This window comes from Lipophrys pholis (genome assembly GCF_963383615.2).
Source record: "Lipophrys pholis genome assembly, chromosome: 5".
NCBI lineage: Eukaryota > Metazoa > Chordata > Actinopteri > Blenniiformes > Blenniidae > Lipophrys > Lipophrys pholis.
This window is the reverse complement of record NC_137628.1, coordinates 33,124,331-33,135,447: the sequence shown is the minus strand read 5'-3', so window position 1 is coordinate 33,135,447 and position 11,117 is coordinate 33,124,331. Positions and strand designations below refer to the sequence as shown.

Here is an 11,117-nt window from a genome sequence, read left to right as displayed (position 1 = left end):
CCACCATCTTCATAGAACCTTTAGCTGCAGCTATCCGACAGAACACCAATATCCATGGAATCAAAACACCAAACCACCATCATAAAATCAGCTTATATGCAGACGACATACTTCTCTTTTTACAGAAACCACACGTATCACTACAAGAAACAATTAGAGCAATAGACACAAATCAGAAATCTCAAACGACTCCATAAATTGGCACAAATCTGCTATCCTCCCTCTCCACAAAGACAGCTGGGATGTGGCCACCCACACTCCACCCGTTCCTTTATGCACTGGTTATATCACATATTTAGGTTTTCACGTTTGCTCCAGGCCGTCAGAGTTGTTTACCCTCAATTACGCCCCATTACTCAAAACTATAACAGACACTCTTCTCCGTTGGATGAATTTACCACTCTCCTTATTCGGCAGAATAGCGACAATAAAAATGCCAATTTTACCCCAAATTAACTATCTCTTTAATATGATTCCATCCAAACCCACCCTTTCCTGGTTCAAATCTTTAAATTCAATCAATAATAAATATTATTGGGAAAATATAACACCAAGAATCAAACTAACAACCCTACAGAAACCCAAGACACAAGGAGGACTTTCAGCACCAAATTTCCATCAATACTTCATTGCAAATCAATTACAATATATATTTAAATGGATCCACCCTCAAAAATCAGATATTATATGGTTAGACATAGAACAAACAGCATGTGGCAGAATCCCAACCACAGATTTAGCATTTATCGGCCCATCAATTAAAAACCACCCCTGTTTTTAAACAATAACAACTCCACTGGAGCACCATGCAAACTCACACCCTTCTGGAACAACCCTGATTTTTTAAGCAACAAAAAACCACTTTACTTCAGCACATGGTCAGATAAAGGTATCACACACTTGGAACACATATTTTTAAAAAATAAACTAATTCCGTTTTCCCACCTGGTCCAGGAGTACGACATCGGGAGCAATCAGTACCTGGAATACCTCCAAATCAAATCATCCATTAGTGCCAAATGTAACACTGCAAACTTTGACCTCCAGCTCTCACATCCTACTTCAGAATTCCTTAACATAACCTCTACAAAAACCTCCTGTCAAAAATATACAAAATAATATCTACATTAGACAGCACTATAACTTTACCAACAACAAAATGGGAAACAGATTTACCGATTGCTCCTGATGCCGACTTCTGGAACCGCATCATCCAAAACATCTACTCCATGTCCTAAAAAGCTCAGGGATTACTTTTCAGATAGTCTGATTACCTTAGATAATATTACCTTAACCTCTAACAGTGATATTAGGAACCTGGGTGTTATTTCTGATCAGGATCTGTCCTTTATGTCCCATGTTAAACATGTCTCCAGGACAGCCTTCTTCCATCTAAGGAATATTGCAGAAATGAGAAACTTCTTGTCCTTCAAAGATGCAGAACAAATGCTTCCTGCCTTTGTGACTTCAAGATGAGATGATTGTACCTCCCTAATGTCAGGATGTCCAAACTCCTCTGTTAGGATCTTCCAGCTAGAGCAGAACGCTGCTGCAGGTTTACTAACCAGAACTGGAAGAAGAGAGCACATCTCCCCAGTCTTAGCATCCTTACACTGGCTTCACATCAAATCTAGAATAGAATTCAACATCCTTCTGATCACATCTAAAACTCTTCATCACCAGGCTCCGTCCTATATGGAGAAACTTCTAGAAGGGTCTCACCCTCCACGAGCCCTTGGCTCTGAGGATGCAGGACTGTTGGTAATCCCTAAAGTCCTTCAAAGTAAAAGAGGAGGCAGGAGTTTCAGCCATATGGCTCCTTTACTCTGGAATCAACTAGCAGCCTCGGTCCGAAGGGCCCACACCATTAGTTTATTTAAGAGGAGACTAAAAAGCTTCCTCTTTGATAAAGCTTATCCTTAGGAATAGAATAGGAGCACTAAGTTGAGCTGCTCTAGGCCTAGACTGCTGAGGGGATTTCCTCTCTCCCGTTAAAGGGAGGAACTCTACATTTGGAGCTTCTGTTTCTTGTCTTTCTTTCTTTCTCTCTGTGTAACAACATTACTGGAGCCACCAGATCCTGACAGGAGGGGAGCAGGATCCAGGGGATCAGACCCAAGACTCCCAGAGTGGAGTTACCACGGTCCTACTACCCGACCCCCCCACAGCACCGGGACCCCCCCACAGCACCGGGACCCCCCCACAGCACTGGGACCCCACCACAGCACCGGGACCCCCCCACAGCACCGGGACCCCACCGCAACGGCACGACCCTTAAACTCCAGACTGAGATTGGTTCATCATCAGACCAACGCTCATCATAGACTTTTCTTAGTATTTGTACTTCTCTGGCCTGTCTGCCTCTCTCTTCCTCTTCTATTCCTCTCTCTCCCTCTTCTATTCCTCTCTCTCTCCCTCTTCTATTCCTCTCTCTCTCCCTCTTCTATTCCTCTCTCTCTCTCTCTCTCTTCTATTCCTCTCTCTCTCCCTCTTCTATTCCTCTCTCTCTTCTATTCCTCTCTCTCTCTCCCTCTTCTATTCCTCTCTCTCCCTCTTCTATTCCTCTCTCTCTCCCTCTTCTATTCCTCTCTCTCCCTGTCCTATCCCATGTACTTCTCCCCCCAACCGGTCAAGGCGGATGCCCCCCCCCCCTTCCAGAGTCTAGGCTCCGCCCCCTTTCTTCCTGAAGAGGGACTTCTTATGAACTGTTCTTCCTGAGAGGGAGTTCTTCCTGGTTTCCACTGTTGCTTGTTCCTTCTGCTGCTCTGGAAGGTTTAGTTGGGTTCTGTTGTTCTCTATCATTGTAAGAGGTTCTGGAAGGTTTAGTTGGGTTCTGTTGTTCTCTATCATTGTAAGAGGTTCTGGAAGGTTTAGTTGGGTTCTGTTGTTCTCTATCATTGTAAGAGGTTCTGGAAGGTTTAGTTGGGTTCTGTTGTTCTCTATCATTGTAAGAGGTTCTGGAAGGTTTAGTTGGGTTCTGTTGTTCTCTATCATTGTAAGAGGCTCTGAGATGTTTGTTGATGTGATTTAGCGCTTTACAAATAAAATTGAATTGAATTGAATGTCAAAAAATGCAAATATACAACTAATAGAGTAGAAGATTCTCCACTGAACACACCTCACTGTGCAGAAGATGTTTAGAATGGGTTTCACCTCAGAAATCTGGAATAACTGCATCTTAAACACACCAGACACCGACATTCCGCCTTCTGGCACTGCACACCGGTTCAAAAGTTCTGGAATGAGGTCACCAAATCACTCTCCTCCCTAATGGGCGGCCACATCCCCATGTCCCCCTCACTATGTTTACTTGGCCACAATAAACCTGAAGAAATCAAACAACAAACTACTCCTCACAGCCCTGACTATCGCCAAGAAAACCATAGTCGTCAACTGGAAATCTAAGAAAAATACAACCATCACACACTGGAAACACTCATGGACTCATGGAGCACCTCTGACTGGAACGCTCACCCACGACCACTCACAACTCAACAGCCTCTTCCTGTTTGGTCCCCCCCTCTCAGCTTTCTACAAATATGAAATAACACCTCTGTAGCTTCCTGAGATCCAATTCCCTACCCCCCCCCCCCCCCCCCCCACCCCCCCCCCCCCCCCACCCCTCAAACCAGAAACTGATTTACATAATAATTATTACTCTATTCATTTTTCACCTCCATGCTAATTACACAATTATTACTGTATGACTTATACTCGTGCTACAATTGTCTGATTTTATATGCGATATTTCTACAACTTTTCCTTTTAAAAAAAATATGATATAGATATATATATATATATATATATATAAGTGGGCGTGTCGGTGATGTGTGGGGGGGTGTTGGTGACGGGGAGGTGTCAGAGGAGGAAGTGTGGTGAGGCACAGGGTGAGATGTTTGACAGGTGAACTGTCATGTGGCTGGAGGCAATAAAGAAAGCCGACTCGACTCCTCCGTCCGGCTCATCTTTCCCAGCCTCCACATTATATTTATTTATCTTTTCTTTTTGATTGGTATTTTTTTCTCATTTATCTTGTTTTCCCCTTAATTTCTTGGGGAATTTTTTATTGATACCATTATTATTTTTATTCCATTAATTAAAAAACAAAAAGTTGTGTAATCTACAGATTTTGCAACCGTACTTTGGTGGTTAGAGTTGAGGGGGGCTTGGCCCGGGGGAGCAGGGGGCTCGGGGTGTCCCTTTCTTTTGGGCCCCCCTCACATCCAGAAAGTGTAGTTATGAACCTCCGCTGTCTGGGTCAACCATAAAGCTGGAGGGGAGCCCCCCCCCCCAGTAGGTTCTGGAAGCTGCCCTCCACATGGGATTCTAGCAGCTCTGGGTTGATCGTCTAATAAAATGGTCTGGCGGTGGCTCAGAGGCTGAAAGGAGATCCGGACAGGGGAAATTGAAAGGAGAGTAAAGAAAACAAGAAACAATATATAAATAATAAAACAAATGGCATAAGAAAAAAGTGAAAGGGGCCTGGGGGGAGGGGGCTACCGTGGCCCCCTCGTGTCTGTTGGGTTGGGTCCCTCAGGCTTCAAACTGAATTATAATATCTTTTTTTATTTTTATTAAATTATTTCATTTTATTATTTATTTAATTCTTTTTAATTCTTTTTTATCTTTTATTTATTTATTGTTCATTTATTTATTTTTCTCTTTCTTTCTCCTTTCTCTCCATCATCATATTATAATTATTGTTATTATTGTTGTTATTATTATTATTATTATCATTACTACTGCCACCATTATTGTTATTTCATTACTATACCATATTTTCGTCCTCCATCCCTCCCCTCCCACCACACACACACACACACACACACACACACACACACACACATAGTATAATATACTGTAAGGTGTATGCTGTCAGGATATCGCATTGTTGTTTGTTTCTACCTGCCCTCACATCACATGACATTACCCCCCCCCCCCCCAACTGACTATCTCCCCCCCCCCCCCCCCCCCCCGAACTCACGCACTCACTTGAACCCTCTGCCAACTTGAATCAGTTTTTGCACGTCAACGCACTACCTCACCTTCATAACTTTATTATTTACAATTGCTTAGATTGTTGTATATATTGTATAGTATTTCTATTCCTGTTGTTATTTTTTATTTTTTACTTTATTTATTCTTGTTTGTTGTTGTTTGCACTGCAGTTTGCACTGATGGGAGGATTGTAATTTCATCTGTGCTGCATGGCAACATGCAGCATATCTGACAAATAAACTTTGAAATTGAAATTGAAATTGAAATCCTGCACGTTGCAAAGCAAAATAAAAGAAAAAGAAGAAAGAAACATGAAAAGGTGAATAAAGAATGAAAAAATTAACTGAAAAAAACAAAAGAAAGATTGATAGTCATTTGCAAACTTGGAATGTCACCAATGTCACCATCGTTGCACCCGATTCCTCAAATAACATTTGCTGTACCTCACACTGTTGATCTGTTAGGTGACTCATGTCCACTGGGGGTGCCGACGAGCTGGATTTGGTGGCTCCTGGTCTTGACTGAATTTGGGCACAGGGCCAACAGTGTTTCACAAGCATCTTTGGGAGTGTCTGTCTCAACTATTTTGGCAATGGGCTCAAAACAGGTATTTTGACAAATGGCCTTTTTGTCTTTTCTATCTGTAAAAGTTCTGCTCCGACACTAAGCTGTTGAAGGTGGACATTATTTAGTACAGGCTCAAAGAAAAGAAATGACTCAGTAGAGCTAATTCTCTCTGGGACCCTGCTTAATGTAAACTACTTGACTAGGGTCGACAGTCGCCCCTTTCAATCCCACTTTAACAGTCGCTGACTCATCAACAGGCCGTGTCTGGATAAAGCACTAAGGCACTTGCATCTATAATGTCAGCTCTACCAATGAGCTCAATAAGTTTGTAGTTCCCTCTACTGTCCTTAATGAACTCATAAGTCACATTAAAGCCTACAGTGGGTCTTTCCATCTTGAGGCAGCTCACAAGGAAAGGTCCATGTATAGATAGGTCTGGGCTCTCGCTGGACTCCCTCTACCCACCCACCATAAGGTAACGAATCACCTGTTACTGCTTTCACATTAAGATCATCGTCCAATAATTCCCTCAAAGGCCTTATCTGCTGCCCAGGTAAATACTCATTTAGCCAAGCGTGGTGTAACAGACTTACCCCAGCCCCCGTGTCCAGTACCACCGTTACCAGGTAACCTGCCATCATGCATTTCAGAAGAGGTGTTTGGCTGACATCCGGTCACTACCTGGTTCTCCCTGCAGTGGAAGCGCAGACCTGGGAGTGAGCTTCATGTTCCTTACCCACTCCCATTCAACTGCTATGTCTTTCTTTGCTGTCCACTAAACACTGTTGGGACACAGAGTCTTCCATCATGGGGTTTAAAGAGCAGCTGTTTGCGTCCTCCAATATGTAGCAGGTTGTGAAGTATTTAAAGCTCAGCAGTCCGTCTGCGTCCAGAACAGAAGGTTCAAGTAGTACACAACACCGTGCATACAGACATGAAGGACAACACCCAAAGAAAAGAACTAAAGATTTTACAGCACAACCATGATATCGAACATTAAAACTTGAAAAGTCCTATACTAAGCCAGTTCTCACCACCAGCGTTCTGCAGCTTCACAAAGAGCTCGAGGTAAATGTCCATGAAGTTTAGAAGCTGCTGAAGTCTGTCTAGCATGTCTGCATCTGACCCCTCTGAGGACAAACCCAGGGTATGACGGGCTTCTCTGTGGGGAATTAAAAAAGAAAATCTGTACTGCATTACATATATTGGGAGTACTTTAAGTGTGTAATTGTGAAAAGAAAGCTGCAGTGAGTCCATTTGAAAGCGGACCCAGAGGAACCTGGAGGCATGTAGAACAGGAATGTGGTGCAGGTTGCTGAAAACAATTTGATTAGAGTTTTTAGGAAATGTTTTAAAACGAAGCCTCTACAGTAATATAATGTATTGTGTGATTTGAATGTGTAATTGTGAAAAATGTTGACGTTCTTGATGATCATGTAATCCTCCTGTTTGTTTCTCTTCATGACAGTGTTCGTGTTCTCTCTGTCGCTCTTTCTATTGTTCTTTTGTTTTGTTCCACTGTTGGATTTGTTTCTTTATACATATCTTATCTAGATATCTTTCTATGTCCTATTACAAGTGATAAAAACCTCTTGAGACTTTCTGTAACGTTTGTAATGCAAACTACCCATATTGAAGGTGATTTGTTATCATATTTAGACGGATTCTGTTCCGATATTAGACTCTGTGAATTGTCATTGTTCTTCGTATAAAAAAGGAGAGAGAGAGAGAGAGAGAGAGAGAGAGAGAGAGAGAGAGCGAGAGAGAGAGAGAGACAGACTTCATAAACACACGATCTTTGTTCGGAAGAAGAGCGATTGCGCATGCGCCACAGTAGTCGTTTAGTGATGACGTCAGACGTCGGCGCACACATTGACAATGAGGTTGAGCTGATTTGACTTTTCGTAAGAGGAAGTATCTTGTATTTTTACTCTATTCGGACTTTTGTCTTTTTCCAGCAGCGTCGATTAACCGGAGGAGAACTCCGGTTTTCCCGGGGCTTCGGAATGGCGGCCGCCGCCTCTCGAAGGCAGTCCTGCTTCCTGTGCGACCTGCCCCGCATGCCCTGGGCCATGATTTGGGATTTCACGGAGGCCGTCTGCCGTGGATGTGTGAACTACGAGGGAGCCGACCGGGTGGAAGTCGTGATCGACTCTGCTCGGCAGCTGAAGAGAGCGCATGTGTTCCAGGAGGGCCGCTTTCAGGCCCAGATCGCAAGCAAGGATATTCACCTCCCGGCCGGGGACCCGGGCTCCCATCCGCCGCTGCATTTGGACCGGTACCCGCCGTTGGAGCGGCTCCCGCGGCCGGGACCGGAGTACCAGGCGGGCCGGCAGGTGAACGGCCTCCCGGGACGGAAAGGATTTCCAAAACCCGACGAGCCCCCGGAGCTGAATCGACAGAGCCCTGACTCCCGCAGGACGAGCGCGCTTCCTCCCGCCCTGGTGTCGGTGTTGAACGGCCGCCCGGGCCCCGCAGAGCTCGGGCCGGACAGCCGCAGAGACTGGACGGGCAGGGGGAAGAAGGAGCAGGCTGCCACCCAGAGGATCATGGCCCATGAAACCAGAACAGGTACCGTGTAGAACCACCCTCCGCTGCACCCAACCAACCCTGTTCATGGTTCACCTCCACTGCATGGAGGAGGTGGAGGAGGAGGAGGAGGAGGAGGAGGTGGGGTCAAGGGTCATGGTCACAGTGTGCTGAGCTCCACTCTGTATAAACGGGCAGTTAACTTTATATTACTTATTTAACTTTACTGAAGCGATACGTTTCATTCTGTGTGGAGCTATGGCAAAGAATTTCTCTCAGGGATCAATGAGGTGATTCTTATTCTGACACCACATTATTTCTTTCTACTTTCAGAGACAGACCAGTTGGTTCACTTTGCTATTTATGGTCATATTATCTTTGGAATATGTCCCTTTGACTTCTGCCCTGTGACCACATCTATATAACAATTTGGGGTTTCAACAGTTTATGTTTAATAGTTCTTTGCACATTACTTTAGAATGACCTCACATTTTTAAACATTTCAAATTATGTCCTCTTGAATTTGCAGAGCATGAATGTGTAGCGCATGAAACTCATCCCAGCTTTTCAGTCGTGACATTGCAATAAGAATACACAGGATACACATTGTGCAGCCCAAATGAAAGTGCAGAACCATTTGTTAAATAATGTTCCTTCAGATCAGCAGTATCTCGTAATGTCTCTAACACGTATTGTTGTTTAGTGTCTGAGCTGTCAGCTCTGCCTGTCAGTGTGATGACGGATTCTTTATGTTCTGCTCAACTTATATCAGGGAGTAGAAAGTCAAATGTTGGTGCTTGGACATTATTTTGTTTTGCTTAATTAAAATCCTATATTTTCAGCTGAACTTCAGGAGCAGAAACAGGCTGCAGGAAGCCGTTTGCTCCTCACTAAATACAGATGTTACAACATTTACAAACTTTATTTTGACATTTCAACTGAGTGAAGCGCTGGTTTCTCTGTGTTTTTCCCTTTTTTATTGCTGCAGACACCGTCTCTGTCTCCCATCTCCTGACCTGCACAGGTATCCGATCTCAAAGCTGTTTGGTCAGATTCCAACTGTCAATCATTGTAGAACCAGGTTCTGTGATAGACGATGTCCTTATTGACCCAGCGCTGCTGTTAACCCTTCGTCTCCCTCTGCCACAGACAGGGGGAAGCACCCTCGCCCCGGGAAGAGAAAGGCCTGTGCAGAGTCGGACAGGGAGGGCCAGCTCTGGCTCCCCTCGCCTTCAGAGGTCCTGAAGATGCCCTCAGCCAGCCTCCCAGGCTTCTCGGCCACCCCCCCTTCCACCATCTCCCCCCACTCTTACACCACACCCCCTGAGGCTGCCACGGCACAGCACAGCCAGTCCCCCATGGCAGCACTCATCCTGGCCACAGACTACGCTGGCTCACCTAAGGATGGTAACCTGGGACTCTCCACCATTGTGGGCGCACAGCGGAACAGTGGCAGCCCCCCCGCCTCCTTCTCTGCCTCTCAGAGGAGGTTGGCTCAGAGGGACAGACCTATGAGCACCAATCATTCGACTCCACCAGCGACACCCAACGTTCCGGACTCCTCTGTGCCTCCTGGCAACGTGCCACTGGGTTGCACGCTGTGTCATGAGCGGCTGGAAGACACTCACTTTGTTCAGTGTCCGTCCGTGGCCTCCCACAAGTTCTGCTTCCCCTGCTCCCGAGAGAGCATCAAGCAGCAAGGGGACACTGGTGAGGTCTACTGCCCCAGCGGTGAGCGCTGCCCGCTGGCCGGCTCCGATATGCCCTGGGCCTTCATGCAGGGGGAGATAGCCACCATCTTGGCTGGGGACATAAAGGTTAAAAAGGAGAGAGACCCTTAACGCCATCCTCGTTTAAACACCAGCACTGACTCACTCAAACCAACAGAATTCACTCAACCCCAGGAAAGTGACGGACGTGTACATAACATACATAAGGGAAATGTTTAGCTCATAGACTTGGCAGTGTAATTATGTCTTTGGTTTTTTGTTGTTTCATTTTTGGATTGTCTTTTCAATAGTTTGTTATCTCTCTATTTTTCAATATTAACAGGCATGTCTGTCATGATGAACTCTCCCCATCGTTCTTGTTTAATTCAGTCTGTATATTAGTTCTGGAAGCAGTCCCTGTCAAACATGGGATGTGAATAATTTGGGCACCTGGCAAAAATCTGAATAAAAACTCCAATTGAAATGGTTCCAGCTTTATATTTATGTATTTGTTTAAGAAAGGTATTTGCCAAATACAGTCTGGATATTGCTTCCAGTTATAAACGCTCACCAGCTTAACACTATGGAAACCGGAGAGAAGCGAGAAAAATAAAATCAATCCACTGGGTCCTCAAAGGTTCAAATGCTTAAACCAATTCCAAGTCACAAGACCTTTTTTGGGGGGAAAATATACCAACAAAACTTCCCGAAGTTGTGCATGTGTTCGGCAGCATGTCACTGAGGCTGCTCTCATACCCGGAGTCCTACAAAGCAGACTTGGATGAAGAAAAAACTCAGGAGAAATCATGGATCTCTACCAACTGCCCCTCACTCAACTACAGATGTGGGAGCTGTAGGTTATTTAATTTTGTATTGCTCTACTGCAGGGGTGTCAAACTGTTCCTGGAAGGATGCAGTCCTGCAGGTGGTGCCCCTCCACCCGGAACACACCTTATATAAAAATTGTAACGTAATCAGTCATTTTTTAACATTCAGCGATTTTCCTTTTTTATAGGAGCTGTTTGATAACAATTTGAATTACACACTTTGTACATAATTGAAAAAATAAAGTAAAGTATTTCCGTGGGGTCAAAGGTTGAGTGGGAGTTGTTGAGGAAACGAGAGTGATCTGGGTTCGCCAACAGCAAAGATGTGTAGAAAGCTGGACATCGCAGTATTTCTTGGAGGAGTTTGGTGGAAATGCTTCTCATCTGAGTCTCTTCTCAGGGAATACAATCTGAAGTGCCACTCCGTGACTCGACGTGGAGAACGTTGTGAGGAGTAGCAGGAAGATGAGAGGAAAGGACGAGCTGC

The 11,117-nt window shown here is 44.8% G+C and overlaps 1 protein-coding gene across 2 annotated transcripts; it reads left to right on the top strand.

Moving 5' to 3' along the window:
- The first annotated feature begins 7,401 nt into the window (after positions 1-7,401).
- On the top strand, positions 7,402-10,888 carry LOC308110469 (interferon regulatory factor 2-binding protein 2-B-like). 2 transcript variants are annotated; one of them, XM_080464766.1, is made up of 4 exons: positions 7,418-7,448; positions 7,524-8,136; positions 9,083-9,118; positions 9,244-10,888. In XM_080464766.1, exons 2-4 carry the CDS (start codon positions 7,572-7,574, stop codon positions 9,933-9,935), a joined length of 1,293 nt encoding a protein of 430 aa, XP_080320892.1. In that variant the 5' UTR covers positions 7,418-7,448; positions 7,524-7,571; the 3' UTR covers positions 9,936-10,888. The 2 variants fall into 2 exon arrangements, with proteins under 2 accessions (XP_080320891.1, XP_080320892.1); XM_080464765.1 differs by lacking the exon at positions 9,083-9,118 and having other exon boundaries at positions 7,402-7,448.
- The last annotated feature ends 229 nt before the right edge of the window (positions 10,889-11,117 follow it).